Below are 18591 nucleotides of genomic sequence, written 5' to 3'. Positions count from 1 at the left end.
TCACTTGAAATGATTCTACAGCAAACATGGCTGGCAAACGATCACCGCTCCATTACCCACTCCAGTGTACAGTGTGGCACTTAAATCAGTCAGTAGTTCTTGATTCACTCATCTCTCAGCTCTGGATAGGAATTGAGCAGAGATGCAAAAATAATACATTGGATTTCGTACAATAAAATCACATGAGTTTCTTACTTTCCTGCCTCCCTTAGCCATATTTTTTTTCCTTTCTCATGAACATGTGGAGATTTTGCAGAGGTCTGACCACAAGCCCTCTCCCTCTCCCAGACCCTGGAACATCTCCCCTTTGCTGTTCTACAGTCTCAGTAAGGGCTTTACACCAATTGTACTTCTGGGATACCAGAATGAAAGCAGAGGTGGGATGCAGATACAAAACTGCAAGCTTTGGAGGAGCTGCCGTAATAGACACTGGCTAACAAAGGTTTCTGTGTCTATATGAAAAGACTAGGGGGTAATTACAATGCTTGAGAATGGCTCCTAGGAAGGTATGATAGGTTTGTGATTTTTGGTTTGGTTTGGGTTTTTTCCTCTCAGCCACATCTCAAGAGCAGTCATCAACGTGGTGAGCTCCCATGTGGTATCAAACTCCCGAGGCAAGAACTGTTTGACCCAAAGCCAGAAGAGGCAGCTCACAACCTTATTACTGAGCCTGAAAGGGACAGGCAGTAGTTCTGACAGGAAATAATGGCACAGACAGGATGAAATAAGGGGTGGAGGATGAGTAGTGCAAGGCTAGTGCACTAGTTCCTGCACACACAGCCAAGGAAACAGAGCAAGGCAGTTCATAACAGAGCCTAGCTCCAGCTAGGGAAAGAGCAGTTGCTGCCATTGCTGAGTAGCACCTGCTCCAGATATGCCAGACAGCTGGACACTGTCCCCATCAATATTTTGAGTTACTTCTGCTGTCCACAGGACCAAGAAGAGGCAGGGCAAATACCTTTAGCAAGGGAAGCAAGGGTGGACAGAAAGCCATATAACCCTTCCTCTGGCATCTTTAAACTGCAAGCTCAGAGGAAGGAAACATTCAGTAGAAGACATTGTTTAGGAGGCATCTTTAGGCAATTTAGGTCCTCAAGGCTTTGCAGGCAGATATGACCATGTTTTCTGTCCGAACAGCGTGAGCTTCCACTCAGGCCCCTGAAGGAGATTATTAGGACTGACTACATGTCGGATGGGAGAGAGGACTAGTTCACCTACAGAAGCAGAGAGGGAAATGCTTGAAAACGCTGTGGCAAATAACAGTGATTGAAGGCATGCAAGCTCACATGTGCCCAGCTTGGTGAACCTTGCCTCCAGATGGTGCAGGCACATATTTTCACAGGTGGCTGTTCTCTCACACATGATGGATTCACTACCTGAAGTAGTATAGGCCTGCTTGGAGGTGACCTTGAAAGCCCTACGGTTCTCGGTTGAGTCCTGCTACACTGACTTCTCACTAACTTTATGAATGATGTGGAAAAACTGAAGTTGACGTTTGGGCCTGAACACTGGCATCCACGTTGTCATGCAGTTCACCTTGCTGTTAATTATCTGAATGCTCGCTGCAGGAACTGAGAGGCCTGAGGCCAGTACTCCTGTTCGTAGGTGAGATGAAGTCATTAGCCAGGCCCCAGAAGAAGAGGTTCAAATTGTCTGAGACATGTATGCCAGGTATGTACCAACTTCAGCTTATAGTTGTGCCTTTAATAGTTCCCCAGCTCCTGCATGCGTGGGACAGTATTCCCCAGGAGGAGCTGGGGAACTATTCGCATGCTTATAGAGCCCCCCAGGGCTGGAGAGTGGACTAATATGAGCCTAAAGAAGCTTTTGAGCTTTCAGGAGATCGTTGCGATATGGAACTTGTCCATTGGCATTGAACATGTCTTTTAACAACAGGCCTAAGAGGAACCCCACATCCCGGACTGTTTGCCACTGTGTGAGTACGAGTTGACGCTGGCCGGATTCCAGAGCATGATGGCTACTTTTTTGAGCAGTGGCTAGGGGCCCTGCCCATAGGGTCACGGCACCGGAAGGTCAATGCCGGCATAGGCTGAAAAGAGCTTTAAAATACAGAAATGTGCACTTCATGTGCAGCACTTCACTAAGGCCAGGGCCACATCGGCTACCCCGTCTGCCATGCTATAGGCCAGTCCATAGGACAGGCAGCACTTCCAGCCCCGAGGCTGACTCCGGACACAGCAGTCCAGCAGCAGCAAGCAGCACACTTGCTGTGGGTGCTGAGGGGTTGCAGCAAAGGATGCAGCAGAGGCTCGGGAGACGGGCAGGGGGCAGATGAGCCAAGCGAGAAGTGAGTGCCAGAGGTTTTTTTGGGGAGACGTGCAAGGCAGACAGCCTGCCTGCTAAGAGGCAGTGCTGACAGAGCGGCCACAAACCCCACGTGAACTGCAATAGGAAGCGTGGACCCTACTGCTGCACTGAAAGTGATACTGATTTAGGCTCAACTACAGAGGCTCTATGAGCAAACTGGCTATGCCTCAGTCAGGCGGCTCTGCATATAATTGCTCTGTGCCCCAATGCACCAGCTCCTCGTATAAAACTGAGAAATTGGAGCAGTTGCATTTATTTTATGGGGGTCAGTTAAGCAGAGGGGCTTCACAGAAGCATGCTGCCTGCTGCTGCTGCTGAGAGAGCTATGAGAAGTTAGCACTAGCTCTCCCTTTCCAAACAGGAGTGATTTATTCAGCTTCACAGCAGCATAAGAAAATTAAATGCTGCTTTAAAATTTGTTTCTGGGGCGAGAAAGATAAGACCTGCGAGGAGTCAGTGGAGCTTAGGGGATGGGAACATACGTGTTCTGGAAGACTTTAGGAGGCTTGGGATCTATTTCTTTCCCTCCTACAATTCTCCTTTCGCTGCCGCACAGAGATTTCCTCTTCCAGCATCCTAAGAGACAGGACATGTTTTATTGCTGTACGGTCACATAGCTTTTCTTCCCTCTCTTCTTTCACCCTCCCCAAGGAGCCATCCACTTTCCCCAATTCCAAAAGTTATACCTCTAAAATTTGAGGGAAATAGAAGACCGAGGAGAAAGAGGCCTGGGCCTTGTCACTGAAGGAAGGAAAGGGACAGTGCAAGGGACTGGGCTGTGGTTGCAAGACAGAGAGTCCTGTGAAGATGGCCCAGCTGTTGCTACGGGTAGTAGGCTTGAGACATCCGGAACCTGTGGGAAACATCATAACTTCTCAGCATGAACCACCCTGTTCCTCCTTGTGAGCCCTTCCTTTGGCAGCAGCAGCAGCAGAAGAGAGTGAGCACAAAGCAGGGGTGGGTGGTTCAGGCTGAAAAAATTCAGCTCTCTCTTTTCATTTGTAGGTAATACTGGCAGCAAGCAAGTTGCTACCTAAGGTAGCTGTCTGCTTTTCTTGTGCTGTAAAATGGCATTGCATTGTTCCTACTCTGTGCATCATTAGTTCAGTAACATGACTCATGCTGCTTCAATTGTGTTGGTGTTTTAGGATGTACCAAAACATTTCAGTATTCCTTCATTTGCAGCTTAGTGAATTAGTTAAAAACAAAAAACCATACATCTTTATTTTCTGACTTTTCCCTCAAAGTTTAGTAAGTTACCATACCAAACCAGGCAAATAAAAAAGCAAAAAAGGCCCAAAAGAAAGCTGAGACTACAAAACAGACTTCAAAACTGCCCAGTTTGATCAATGGAAAAAGCAGATGCAGCATTGAGGAAACCTAATTTTAGAAGGGCTGAATAAGGTTACTTTGTTTTATTTCATTATTATAGTAAAATCAAAATCGTATTGCTGCCTTTGTGCCATTCAGAATAGTGACCAAAGTCAATAGGATAAGCTGCGTGAGTTGATGGTACCGCTAACGTTGTACAGTCTCACTGAATGTACGTGCCGTCTGGACACAATGCTGGGCAACGTGACCGTGCTTGAGCAGGGGGGTTAGACTAGATGATCTCCAGAGGTCCCTTCCAGCCTCAACTGTTCTGTAATTCTGTGATTCTGTGAATGTGACCTTTAGTAATTTTTGTAAAATAAAAAATATAATGACTCAAATAAGATATTACTTTTCTTACAGCTAGCTCTATTACTCCTGCAACTTTCAAGGCCACATCAAGAGGGAGATCTTCAAATATTGCAGTGAGGGAAAAAAGTAAATAAAATATTATCTGAGCTCCAGTACATCTGACACTACCTTTTTTATATGAATAATTTTAAACACTGCTGACACTAAAGAATCAACATAAATAACCAAAAGTTACAGAATCAGACCTTTCAGTCTGTGAAATTAGTTATTTTCCTTTATTTTTAATGCTTCCTCCATCTTGATCTACTATGCTGAAGATCAGTGATGTTAGGGAAAAGTAGTGTCATTACATAAATTCTAAAAAGATTCTTAAAAGGATTATTTATGGAAAAAAGACTAATTTAAATCAAATCATTATCCAATCCTTTATTTAAATATTCTATTAGAAAAGTGTAATAATATAAATGTTTTATGTATTTACATCTGTTGCCTTCGAACATAACCTTATTTCTGTTTTTGCAGTTTGATTCTGCCCATTTTCTCTTTAGAGATGAATACATAAACAGTTAGAAATTCCTCAGCGTGTTTTGTCATCTAAAACATGTAATATCTCACGACCAGTAACCACCGTGACTTGTCATATAATTACAGCATAAATCACATTTACACACTGCCACATTTAATGTGTAATTTTTAGGCTGCTTTGCAATATTTCTTGGTACTTTTGAAATCTATCTGAGTTGAAAAATGCATGATCTAATGGTGTATAGCCTCACATGGGGGAAAAAGTCATTCTCCAGTTAGGGGAATGCCTCAAAAGAGATGATAGGATGCTACTAGACAGCAACACCTACGTAGCTCATGGGATACCTGAGCTGCCCCTGGGACCTCAGTGAAAACACCTTGTCTGAGAATATGTTACAGTGCAGTAATTAAGAGAAAAAAGCACAGTCTTACAGAACAAACAATACAGTAGCAACAAGTACTCTGTGACTTTTGCAACATGGTTTTAAATCATTTCAGTGGGCTTATGTTTGGAAGGATTAAGCAGATAGGAGAGGAAAGAGTGTCTACAGTGAAAGCTGGAGGAAGAGCTATACCAGCATGTTCAGTATCTCCCAGTACCAGTCTTTTAAGCGCTTCTGCATCTGCCAGCAGGTATATGTTGGACTCCCATAAAATTAGGTGGATTATTCACCCAAACCCTATTTGTCTTTGAAGGAGAAAGTGTTATGAGGCATTCTGTTTTTATGGTGTATGCTTTAGCTGTTACTGGAGCCCCTTCAGTGCAGACAGAAGTTGGGAATGGTGTCTGGGATAAAATCCAAGAAATTCAAAATCCCTAATTAATAATTTAGATACGGACAGGTTCCTTTATCCCTTAATTAATGTTGAATATCAGCTTGTCACGTAACAGTTCTTGATATCCGTGTCTCTCCACTGGACTACCACTGCAGGCTTGCTGTTAACTGTTATGGCCTGACATCTGGGCCTTTCTCTAAAATGATTAGGAAAGGTCTCTGCTGTGTACCTTTTTTTTTTTTTTTTTGGTGCATGTGTGTAAGATGCAACAGTGTAGCAGGGTGACTAATGTTTAATTTGCACTACCAGAGTTCTACTGGCACTTTCATTAAAATTGCCGCATCCCTACGTGCATCCGCACTGATCTGGGTTCTGCCAATCAAACTCCTCATTTATGCTGGTAAAGTTAAATCATCTTTCCAGACGATACCAATCCTATAATGGCATCTGGCTGTATTTTGGCCACTTAAGAGAGACATTATGACTACTCTTTTATTAAGAGAGCAGCGTGTGATACAGACTGCCCCAGGCTGCCAAAACTGTGAACAAAGTGAAGTTATCATAATAAGGTCTGAATAGAATATGGACAGAAAACCCGCGCGATCTACTACCCCTGCTGCTACTATTCAGACTGGAGGTCATGCTGTACAGAAGCCCTAGTCACCTGCTCCTGACTGTGCTAGAAAACAGGGTAGGAAGCTACAGCGAGGTGAACAAAAGCTTTGGAAACTTGGCTACAAAGTATCCCGGAGAGAAGAGGTGGTATCCCACCATGCACCCTCAAATTCATGCCAGAGGTGGATTGCTGGGAGGAGTGGGGATGGCTATATCATTTTCCTGTATGTATTGTTTTCCGCTGCTGCCTTGCTGTGGACCAGAGGCAGCCAAGCATGGTGTACCCCTTTGCATTGTCAGCAGCTGAATGCTGGCGTAAGTCTTACAGGTACAGACTGTGGTAACGGTGAGACCTAAAATTAACACTAGGTCAACTGAAATTTTTAATGGAACTTTAATGGTCTTTTTGTGCTGTTACAGTTTAGGCCGCTCACACCCCTCCATTAGCAGTGTCAAAAGGGGTTCACCGGGTTGTTCAGTAATACACTTTTTGGCCCACCTCAAACATCCTTTTTTCTGCTGATGGAGTGGTTGGGGCCCAGTGGTTCGTGGTACGTCCAGTCTGCTGTCTGCTGAGGTGACCAATCTGACTGGAACAAGATCTGACCTGATTCTCCCAGGCATATCTAGTACTGCCATCTTACAGTTAGTGTAAGCTAGTCAAGGAATACATTACTAGTTGAAGTGAACTGCACAGACTTCTCTTTAGAAATAACACCACTAATTTATGAAGGGGAGAACAATAGTGTAAATCTGGTGTCTTGACATAGCAGCCTTTAGCAGCCTTTATCGGAATATGGCCTGGCGCTTCCAAGATTTGCTGTGACTTTGAAAAAAAGGAAGCAAGTTGTGGCAATTTCTCAGATGGCATTGCAATTGTCACTAGTTTTGCAAGTAAGTAAACAGGAGAACTATTAAAGACATGAAATTTTCAGAGTCACATGTTTTATGGTGCAATCATTGCTTTTCCTGATCTCTGCTGTTGACAAAGGCTGTATTGAGCTGGCTAGCTCAGTAACCGCTGCTGTAGTGAATACAGGGAGATAGGTTGGGGAAAAAAGAGGCACAGGAGAGTGTAATGATTGTGGTACCGAGTTACAGGATCCCAAGATTTACAGCTGTCTAGCTGGTAAGAAGATTTACATCACGCCCCCTGTTGCAGACCGTTCATTAAGATTCTGTCCCTGCAGAATTCTCTCCTCTTTATTATGATTTTAAAATCTCAGTGGAGCGAAAAGGAGCAGGTTCTGCATTTGTAAGTTGTTTTCAGATCCTTTGCAGTAGCTGGTGTTCTGTAAGCAAAGCACATCATTGCCATCTGACTCTCTTTTTCTCATGTTAACACAGACCATGAACAAAGTTATATCTTAGAAGCTGGCTTAGAGCGAAGAAAGCCTGACCTGTGTATTTTGTCATAATTTTTAGGACAAAAAGAACATAAGAGTGAGGCGAGATACTGCTTTGAGTTGCGAACATACAGCTTGCAGGTGTGGGCAGAATTTATCCTAAAATAGCTGTAGGCAAAAGAAGAAATAGCAGCTAAAAAATATGATGTCAGCAGGAGAAAATATGCTCTGTGGGGCACTCGTTGTCTAAAGCCTTGTTCTGTAATCAAAGCAACTCTATACTGTAGCTACACACGCTGTTACAAACGGCATTTTGATGAAGGTGTTTTGTCTTTCCATCATGTTTACTAGTTAACACATTTTCTGCCCAAAATGCTGAACCATGGGCATATTATGTCAAAGGAGAGGAAAGCAGCAGATTTCCTTTGTCAGAGAGGAAGGCCTGTGCCAAACTCTCAGTCAGTGGTTTTCAGCCTTTTTTTATTTAGACCACTATAAATTTTCCTGTGGAGGTATACAGAATTTTGTGTAGAAAGTTTTTCCCCCTGCAATGATAATCATCTTGTTTTCCTTTCCCTCCTAGTCTAGAGTGTACCCCCCTGCCTCTGAGGTCTGCAGACCACATTTTGAAAATCAGTCTCCAAAGTAATCTAATTTTGTATGTTTACAGTTTCCCTTCATTTTTAAAAAATGACTTTCTCATGACATCTCAGTTCAGTCCTTAGCACTACTAATTATTATTACAATGTATTAGACAATCCATAATGCAATCAAGGTTACAGAAGGAAGTGACAGTATATCTGAGCTGCAGCTAGGACTGTGTGACAGCAAATTACATTACAAAGCACATCACAAGTTCTCGATGATATTTGAATTCACTTTTAAGTCTTGACATGGGATTAAATGCAGCCCTGCACTTGATTATTACAACAGGTGACTCAAAGTGTTAGGCAATATGACATTGTAAGCTGTAAGCAGTAGTAAAGGCCTTGTTTTGAGGGATGATGCAGTTACTGATTGTGAGGATGCAGACCTACAGGCTGGCACTGCCTTAATGCCTTTCGAAGATGAAGGGGGTTACAAGCCATTTTTACCTCATTTTGACTGTGGGCTTTCCGGTATAATGCCACCTGTATTAGAGCAATCATTAAAGCAATAAATTAGAGCAATAGGGAGTTACATTGCTTCATAGTTTTCTCATATCTTTGAGCTGTTCAGTTATATTCACTGCTCCTTCCATTGGAGTTGTAAAGGGAAATACAAAGGGTCCCATGTGCTTCTTGTGTTAGGAGAATTCTCCTTAACTGGGTTGGTGGCTGTTGTGTCTCCTTTGTGCTATCCAGTGGCACAGAGGGTCCAAGGAGACATTCAAATTTCACTTCAGTCTGATTCTGTCCCAAAGGAGAAGGAGGAAAAATGAGAGACAGAAGTAAGAGAAGCTAGATTACAAATGGTATCCAAAAGATAATGGGAAAAGAGGCCTGAAAGAGGACTGACTGTAGGATATGAATATTTTTTATTTAATGTGTATATTCTCTTCTAATTTTCTGGAGGGAAGGGTGATCTGAAAGAACAAAAATAAACAGGTAACAAAATCTTTCCCTTTTTTAATCTCATACCAACTACTTATTATACTAACCATTCTAACTGTTGCCAGTCTTGCCGGTGTGACCAGTCCTGTTAGCTGGGCTATAATGACTAGATTTGTAAACCCCAGTATCAGGAACAGCAGTAATTCCCAGCACATCCAGGCAACCTCTGAGGTTTTCCTTAGTGTGGAAATGGGGGGCAGGGGAGAGAAGCCCTGATGCGTATTCAGGCTGTGTCTCCCCATGGGGTCAAAATGTGGCCAAAATGCACATCTGACAAGAACTGGGAAATGCTGCTGGGTTGTTTTATTAGGTGTAGGTTTTGTAGGTATGAGCAAGGGAAAATTGCAGAAAGATGTGGCGTGCTCGTAGAGAAATGTGTGTGAGAACTGGGAAAAGGATTAGTAGCCGTGCTGAATAGCTGCTCATATTTAGAAGAAAGACAGGACCATGATTTCAAACTGAGGCGCCACACAATGCACATTAGCCAGCACAAAAGTACATATGTGTTTGCAGGGCTGGGTTTTAGGAGTCTTGGGCCCTGGGCTCTTTGGCTACACCCGTGGAGGCACACTTCAGCTTCTGTCATTTTAGATCCTGTTGCCCAGTGTAGTTTTCAGCCTCAGGTTAGGCACCTGAAGATGAGATGCGTAGGTACAGCTCGCTCAAGGTACAGGCAAAGTAGGCACACATCTAGGTTAGAGCTTGTTGGGGAACAACTGACTCCCTCCCATCGCTTTCCACATACGTGTCCCCTCTTAGATTTTTCACAGAATACTGCTAACCCTCCTCCTCCCTCTTTCTACTCCCAATGCTAGATTTAATTTTGCATTTCTGGGACAAAGAAACTCAGTTTAGTCTGATAGATGAGAGTCCCTGAGCTGGCTCCAAAGAGAGGCTGAATCAGCTCAGAAAGGGATCTGCTGAGCATCAGAGCTGGTGGAAGGAGGAGGAGAACCTCCTGTGTGGCCAGGGAGTGGGGAGAGGATGGAGCATGGAACACGACTGTCCCTTTCAGTCATAGTTAGATTCACTCCAATTAACGTTAGTTGTATGCATCGACCCCTATAGCTCTCTATCTGGAAGAAATCAAGAGTTTGAGAAGGCTTTAGAAAATGACTTGAGGCTAGACTGAGGAAAGGGCTGAGAGCCCTAAAGTATGTGAGGTAGCACTTAAGCATGTAGGTGCAAGACTGTAAATTTGAAAGAGTCTACGCTTTGATTCCTAATCCAGGAGGTCTGGAACTTCAGACATGCATTAGGTTTTCACTTCAGAATTATTGAGTGGTCTCTATTCATGCACCTCTGGGGTCTGCTCCATTCCTGATGGGCTGCGGATGGATTTCTCACTCAGTGCCAGCTGAAGTAACGTCTCACAGATTTAGTCTAACTTGTAGTCTTGGATTCCTGCAGAAGTGAAACCCCTAAGCTGGTGTTGGAAGAAGTGCCTCCTTCCTCAAAGAAGCAGAAAATCCTAAGCCTAAGATGCAGAAAATCTGGTAGTAGAAAGGAATCGGACGTACCTGGTCTCTCATAGTGATTCATGCTGTTAAAACACCATTAAATGCAAAGAGCTGCTTTAAACCAACATACAGTCTGAAATTCCAGTGCTGCACAGTTTTCATGTCTGACCTACATATATTATGGAAGAGACAGATATAGTGAGAGAAGAAAATGGTAACAGGACATTTTAACTTAAAATAGCCTTTGCCATACTGTAGACTGATAACAGGCTAACTGCTCTCGCTATAGGTAAAATTATTCATGCTATACTGTAGTTCCCCAAAATCAGGCTGACACACCTGATGACCTCTTCTCTCCGTGCTCCCATATATAAGACACTCAAATTAGTATCCTAGTTTCTGTCTGCTAATAAACACATATATCAGCTTACGCATGACACATGGACTTGACTTGCAAGGTCATCTCTCACATGTCCCAGCAGTTTATAGTGCAGTTAGTCAGAGGAAAGTTGAAAATGTTGAAAAAGGAGCATTTCCAGGCAGAGGAGGAAATGGGCAGGACAAGATGAGCAGCAGATTGGTCCTAATATTTCCCCTCCCCACACGAGCACACGTATATAAATAGTAAAAGACTGATTTTTCACTGTTCCCTGGTTGCCAGTCATTTGTTGCTTCTCTCTGGGACCACTCACCATCCATCCAAGATGTGGGCAAAGGTACCCTCTTTATTTCTTTGCACTTTAAGATGTACTTACAATCTAAGCTTTTGTATCTTCACTGTGCATGTTTCTGTTGGTGTGCATCACACCGTGGGATATGTACTTCACCTGCCTTAAATGCCTTGTATTCCTTAAAACTCTCTTGATGCTTGGCTACAAAGCTCAGTGAGAACTTCTTAGCTGAAATAATGGGTACAGTTCAGTCACCATTACCAGAAAAAATAAATCCAATTGGAACAATGCAATGCAAAGCTACTGGCATAGTCAGGGGGGATGAAGGACCTGTATTCTAAAGGAGGGAGTGGCACAGTTTGGCTTACTTAACCTAGCAAAATAAAGGCTGAGAGGAAATATTATAATTCTGTGAATATATGCAGGGGAGTAATGGACGGGGAAAAAGAGGAGAAATGGAAAAAGACAATTTCCAAAGACAGGGGAGAGCTATTACAGCAATGCTAGCGCAGAACAGCAAGTGTATGTACAGACTTGTTGTAAATAACCTATGCCTCTCTACAGGAGAAAGTTTATAACTAGTAGAGGAGGGAAATCCTAGATTAGTTTCTAATAGGAGTATTAGTAGCAGCTAACAGCTCCAGTCAAGGCAAAGCGTGCTGAGTTTGCATAATGGGTCAATACTCAGTGGGAAAGCAAAAAATGAGGAATATAATTCCCAGATCAGCAGGAGCCAGGAACGAGGAGCCACTGCTTTTCGGAGAGGCGAGATCTTGTCTTGGAGAACAGCTAGAACTCCAACTGAGTGTGAATTCAGTGGGAGCTGCCGGCCAGGAGCTGCTGGTAAGAGGTAGAGCTGCCAAGTGCCATCTCTCACTGAGCTCTAAGCTCAGTGAGGCTTGGGATAGTTATTTGGCTACTCATAGAGATTAAATCTTACCTCCCTAGGTGGCAGTGGCTGCGCTGGCCTGAAGTGCCAAATTCCCACTGATTTCAATGGCAATAAAAAGGTGCTATTGAAAGCCAGGTGCTTTTTGCTCCTATTCTTTTTTATAACTTACCAAGTTACATCACCTGCATCTTAAGGGCTCAAGTCAGGGAGGAAGCAGCAGAAATAGAGAACAGATAAGGAGACAGATGAAAGTGAAAAGAAAACAGAAGTAACACTGTGCTATTTCCGGGAATAAAAAGGGGAACAATTCAAGCATCAGTTTTCCTGATGCAATTCATACCAGCAAGCACACGACAACAGAAATGGCCAGCATGCTAAGCAATGACCCAAGCCTGAAAACAAAAAAGGGGGGGGGAAAAAGATTTTTTAAAATATTTTCGTTAAATGAAGGGAAAGGGGAATATCTAATTTTTTTTCTCTCCCAGACAGTTACGGGAAATTTTGCCAGTGTGATTCATGGTTTGAATGGAAACCATTTGACAGACCAAGTCATTCAGAGAAGCAAGCGAATGATTCTGGATACTCTTGGAGTTGGGCTTCTCGGTACCAGCACTGAGATCTGCCACAAAGTGATACAGTACAGCAAAGTAAGATGTTTAGTATTCATAGTATACCCTCAGATTTAGCTATAAGAAAAGCAAACGAAAATTTGGGCTGCTAGGGGGGAACTTTTTCATGGTGAGATTCCGTTGATGATGTGGGAGAGGAGAGAGGGAGTGTTCTACCCATTGGCGAGAAGGGATTTACGGGTTGGGTAAAAGTCTATGCAATAAACTGTATGCTAAGACTCTCCACTGAAAGCAGAACACGGTTAACTAAGAATCCCTTCCTTTCTTTCACATACAAGATTTTAGGAAAAGCATCAGCAAAGGAAACATTACTGAACACTAGACTTTCCAAAATAAGAGACTGTTAAAATACATGGAAAGTTAATGTTGGGTTATTTCCGGTCCATAAACATAATTATTGTCCAAGGTATGCTGATTGTGTTTCTCCTCCAGTCTCATTCTGCTTAAACGAGGAATACTTGACCCTGAGTAGAAGCCTTTCCGAGCTAAGGGTGCATCAGTGGGAAGGAATTTAGCCCACTGTTTTACCTGTAATACTTGGCTAGTTGGACTGAGGCTCCAGAACTCTGTGTGCCAAGATCTCTCTTTATACAGTAAAACTGTGGTAGTTTATGCACTTGTATTGAATTTTGTAAAGATCTCTTCATCGAAAAGGCCTGCACAGCAAAAGTAAAGGAAAGGTGCCCTTCAGAATGTGGGAATGTCAGCATCAGAAAGCCATATTTCGTTCATCCAGGGTCTACTAAAACTGAAAGAAACAGAACCTTTTAACTGGAAACCCTCCCAAATAAGATGATGACAGTCCTGAGGGAATTGCCGATGAGCTTTTAGAAAGGGACACCAATGGTCAGAGGTGTTGCGAAGGTACTGGATGGTCAGGCCCATGGTGCTGGTCTGCTCCCTGTAATCTATTTGAGCCCTTGACACAAGTCCTCCGGAAAAAGGGTTTCTTTTCATACTTTCCGATACAATAATATATTGACATTTTCATTTCCTATGGAAGGGAGCAGCTGAGTCCCAAAAGGGTATGATCTGATCTCAGTTACATCAGAGATACAGTATACATTTATCCTTCGGTTCGGGATTTTGAATTAATCGATGTCAATTTGTTTCAGATCTACAGCTCAGATATATCCAGTACCGCCTGGGGCCACTTGGGTTTCCGACTTCCTCCTCTGTATGCAGCTTTTGTAAATGGAGTGGCTGTAAGGGACTCTCTTTTATTTGCTCTTAAATCACACTAATTGATTCCATCCTTCTTATGGAAAGAACAGAAAGCTCCTAAAATCTTAGTTTACTTTATTCTTATACCTGAGTCCTAGGCTATTCTCCTAGTGTGCTTCAACTTTCTTCCAATGAGACCAGGCTCAAAGAATGAGATGATATGTATCTGATCTAAGTCAACAGCATCCTCTACGGTTATTTTGGGACTTGGGGCTGTTTTCAAAGGTACAAGACGCTACAGTTTATTACAATCTTGTTACAAAACAAAGAGATACTCTAGCTTTCACTGATTTCAGCAGGATCCAAATTTCATCCCAACTAACCAAGTATAATTACAGAAAAACACAAATACTTGCATATGCACCTATACATATACTTGTGTACTATCACAGATATATCCCAAAACTAATTTTCAGTTATGCAATCTGCAAAAGCCAATTATACATTTTGGACACACATTTTATCAGTAGAGCAATAACTGACTCCTCAGAATTTTGCCTATATTCAGATCTAGGCTGAAACCAATTGCAATCAATGGATATGCCAGAGGTGGTGTAGACAAATATGGTAATTATGCAAAACTAGGGAAGGCAACCATCCAAGGAAATGATATATTAAGCCTATCTAAATTAGTGTGACAACAAGAGCAGAGGTCAAATTTGACACCTCGTTTCCAATGTAGAAAAAATTATTTTGGAAATGAGATATAGTACCTCTCAGCTCCTAGCAATCAGTGTGATATTCAGATCTGGCTGCTAATATATATGTGATAATTTCAGTTTACATCTTGGTCACAGGTCAATTCTAAGTGCTTATGGAAGACTCAAGGAACACAGCTGACTGGGTTTTAGACACAACTCTCCATATCCCACACTGCAGGGCATCTTCACAATTGGCATCAAACTCTTCAAGGGGGGCACTGGATCTTCTTTCGTCTGTTTAGAACCAAACTCCTCAGCAGCCGGAGCCTAAGGGTGCCAGAATTGTGTATTCCCAGCATTACAGGGCCAGATCTGAGTGCTGGGGAGCGTTACAACCGTCCTTGCTTGTAGAGCTCTGAAACAAGACACACATGAATAGGCATGAAAGTGAGTTCCGATACTGAGGCATTGTGATTGTGTTTAAAATGCTACTCCTGATGCCTGCAATTCCTTAGGACATTTGGGGTTTTCTAGTAGACTCCAGATGATAACAATGCTTTTCTACACTGCTGGGAGCAGTCTGCTATCAAAACAGCAGCAATACGCCATGCTGGGAACATCTGAAAACTTCTGGAGCAGCCAGACTCTGGGTTCAGGGAAGAGGAGGCCCCTCCAGATGCTCTTAAGGGCTAAGCAGCTCATCTCATTTTTAACACTGAAGCTTGCTCCTGCTCCCAGCAGCCCCAGTGAATCTGATTGCTCAAGTGACAGGTCTGCTCTGCAGTGCTGAAAATTCAGGCTAAAGCCCGATTAACATTTTCAGGCTTGTGCCTGTTGGCATGCTGCTGGTCTGCACCAGAAGAGCTATTCTGCTACAACTTTCAGTGGGAATTACGGACTTTCACTACTAAAATTTTACTGGAACGAGCCCTAATGTCAGCATTAGTCAGCAGCACAGAAGAAGTAATTTCAGTATACTTAGATACTGTTTTGGGGAAGTGAAAACAGATACATCTACATTCACATGGTACCTCTAGAATCACTGCTTTAATTATACCAGTCTAGTTAAAGCAACAAAAGTCTATTGTAGGAAAGAAATATCAATGTCATGCTGATTTTAGACTAGTGCAGCTAGGATCAGAATTATGCCCCTTTGATGCAGGATTTATAATGCATTTCTACTTCTCAACAAGCCACGCTGGGAGTAAAGTACTTAGAAGAAAGACTTTTTTAAAAAAGTTTTGCTTTCTAAGAAAAATCAAGTCTTTCAATATCTTTCTACTAATTGCAGAATTTTCATTTGACTGAGTTGATCTTGTCAAGGTAAACAGTTGATTTCTAACGACAAATCAAAGTTTCTCTTTACATTAGGTGCACTCAATGGATTTTGATGACACATGGCACCCAGCCACACACCCGTCTGGGGCTGTGCTTCCTGCTGTGATTGCACTCTCAGAGGCCTTTTCTCAAAAGAAAAAAATCTCTGGCCTTGACCTGCTCTTAGCTTTCAACGTGGGAATTGAAGTGCAAGGCAGGTTGCTACGCTTTTCCAGTGAAGCCAGGAACATTCCTAAAAGGTACATAAAACACTTCAAAGAGTAAGCTGAGTGGAAGTTTTTTCAGGGTTAATATACTTAATCAAATGCCAGCAAAACTACAAATGGCACAGTTGTTTGTATTTGCTATGTTGTTTGTCCAGAAATTTAGTGAAGGTTTTAGCCAATCTTAAAAATGACTACACTTTCATGACTATTTAATGCTTAGCTAAAATTTTTTTGAGAGCATTGATCCATCTACAAGAAGGCTTTGATGATCGTTAATGAAAAATAGCCGCAAAAGGGACAAGGTTTAACAACGTAGCCCTCAGAGGCTCATGAATACATCTGATCTGTCTCCTTTGCAAGCAGTTGCTGCCTCACAGTAGTATGGATTCACCTGAGCTGGGCTCACATCAGAGCCCAAGAAGACATGGTGTGCTCAGAGGAAAAGCCCTGAAGTGCAGGATGGACTCAGTCTTCTGTTTTCTGTTTTTCTTCTACCGGTTTTGCAAAACTGGTTCAGAATATAAGAATTTGCGTTCCCCAGTGTGTATGCTTCATAGAGGACTAGGACTCTTTTACCATTACTCTGTTCAGTATGCCTTAACTATAAGCAGTTCTACTTTTCAATTGTTTTCTGGGGAGGACCTATTCTAAGTGAGGCTATTTCATTTTAACCTGTTCCTAGGGAAAAGAGGCAGCTTTTACACTAGGACAGCCCTTAGTACTAGCCCTTGAATTTTGAATGTTTCGTTTGTGGTACAACCCACCTTCCACTGTAACGAAAGGAAATGGGAGCTTGTGCATACAGTGAATGCATGTGACTTTACGAAATACAGTGATGAAAGAGATTTTGTTTTCTCAGGTTTCACCCACCCACTGTGGTTGGTACAATGGGAAGTGCAGCAGCCTGTGCTAAACTGCTAGCTCTTGACCAGCTGCAATGTAAAAACACCTTGGCTATTGCTGCCTCCTATGCAGGTGCCCCACTGGCTAATGCAGCAACCCAGACAAAGCCCCTCCACGTTGGCAATGCAGCAAAACATGGACTGGAAGCAGCTTGCTTAGCATCACTGGGTGTTCAAGGAAACGGACAGATCTTGGACATGGATTCGGGGATGGGTGCCTTTTATACAGATTACAACCCACAGACTCTGCCAACCTTACAGTCCTATCCTTGGCTGTTGGACCAACAAGACGTAGCCATCAAACGCTTTCCTGCTCACCTTGGAACACACTGGGTGGCTGATGCAGCCTCTTCTGTTAGGAGGAAGCTCGTAGAGCACCATAACATGCTCCCCCTTGACAAAATTCAGAAAGTCATCGTCAAGGTCCCAGAGGTCAGATACGTGAACAGACCCACCCCTAATTCAGAACATGAAGCTCGACACTCTTTCCAGTTTGTTGCATGCTCTGCTTTACTGGATGGCAGCATGTCAGTTCAGTCCTTTGCCAGTGAGAACATTCATAGAGCAGCCTTACGGGAGCTTCTCTGCAAAACACACCTAGAGCATCCTTCTGATAACAAGCCCAGCTTTGAGAGTCTTTATTGTGAAGTGAGCGTTACACTTCAGGATGGCAACACATTCAGTGACCGCTGCAATACGTTCTATGGGCACTGGAGGAAACCTCTGAAAAAAGAAGACTTGGAGAAAAAATTCCAATCCAATGCCTCCAGAGTCCTCTCTGCAGAAGCCACAGAAGGCATTATAGAGACGGTGTATAATCTGGAAAAAGTAGAGGACTCTTCTGTATTAAGTACATTTTTACTGGGACAGTCCGCCAGAGCACTTTCAGAGAAACTGCACTTACTTTAAACAGTATTCCATCACTTTAGAGCCCAACTTACAGCTAGATGCTATTCACAAAGCTAGTAAAAAATTCAGGAAAATCTCTCATTTAGTGATTCAGGAACTTTTAAATTGGACTCCTGTAACATAAGAGCCATGCTCAGTGCAATATTGTGTTTTTTTGACTAAGTAAATAATTTAGAGATTACGTGCATATTTCAGTCAGAGAGGCTGAACAGAATATCCTCTGCTGTACTTCAGTTATCTTTGTACCTCTAGAGGTAGAGCACTGCTTTCGTGCTACACAAAAATGCCCCTGCCCTTCTGCCACAAAAGTGTACGCATTCTGCTTCCATTAAATAACTTCATAAGGAAGTTCCAAATTCCGGAGGAGTATGGAAATGTTGTCTCTGTGAGAAACATCACTGTGAGAAGGGCAAAGAAAATTAAATGCCTTCAAATATGTATTTCTGTATACTTACCTAGAGAGCCTCCTCGAAGAGGCTACCTGCTACATTTGTGCTAAAATAAACACACCATACAGAGTAATAGCATTTGATACTCTGCAACACCTCAAGCTTCACTATCAAGACTGGTCTTGCATTGATGAGGCAAATAATAGTGCCTTTCCTGTTCACACCAGCTGCAGAACAAGAGGGAGAATTCTAGGCCGCTGTTCATAAAAGCATTATTTCCCTCATGTGGCTGCTCTGTGGTACAGGTTTGTTCTTCACAATTTGTTTCCTGCTGTATTTGTATTTCAGTTTTGAGGCAATGCTTCTACTAGACATTCAGCCCCACCTTTCCTAACAGTGTCCAAAAAGCTGACCAGTAACTGTAAGGAATGTGCACTTAGGCCGCTGTTCCAGGTTATTTATTC

General features: G+C 42.8%; 1 protein-coding gene across 5 annotated transcripts; it reads left to right on the top strand.

Annotated features, from left to right (window-relative positions):
- The first annotated feature begins 10958 nt into the window (after window positions 1-10958).
- On the top strand, window positions 10959-17959 carry ACOD1 (aconitate decarboxylase 1). Of its 5 annotated transcripts, none has more exons than XM_009680138.2 (5): window positions 10959-11042; window positions 12375-12536; window positions 13634-13723; window positions 15755-15960; window positions 16787-17959. In XM_009680138.2, exons 1-5 carry the CDS (start codon window positions 11031-11033, stop codon window positions 17736-17738), a joined length of 1422 nt encoding a protein of 473 aa, XP_009678433.2. In that variant the 5' UTR covers window positions 10959-11030; the 3' UTR covers window positions 17739-17959. The 5 variants fall into 5 exon arrangements, with proteins under 5 accessions (XP_009678433.2, XP_068785679.1, XP_068785674.1 ...); XM_068929573.1 differs by lacking the exon at window positions 10959-11042 and adding an exon at window positions 14540-14830 and having other exon boundaries at window positions 12520-12536; XM_068929578.1 differs by lacking the exon at window positions 10959-11042 and having other exon boundaries at window positions 12518-12536; window positions 15739-15960.
- Window positions 17960-18591: the final 632 nt, after the last annotated feature.

The sequence above is a fragment of the Struthio camelus genome, chromosome 1 (assembly GCF_040807025.1).
Source record: "Struthio camelus isolate bStrCam1 chromosome 1, bStrCam1.hap1, whole genome shotgun sequence".
Taxonomy (NCBI): Eukaryota; Metazoa; Chordata; class Aves; order Struthioniformes; family Struthionidae; genus Struthio; species Struthio camelus.
Note: the sequence above shows the minus strand (reverse complement) of the source record. Positions and strands in the feature narration are given on the sequence as shown.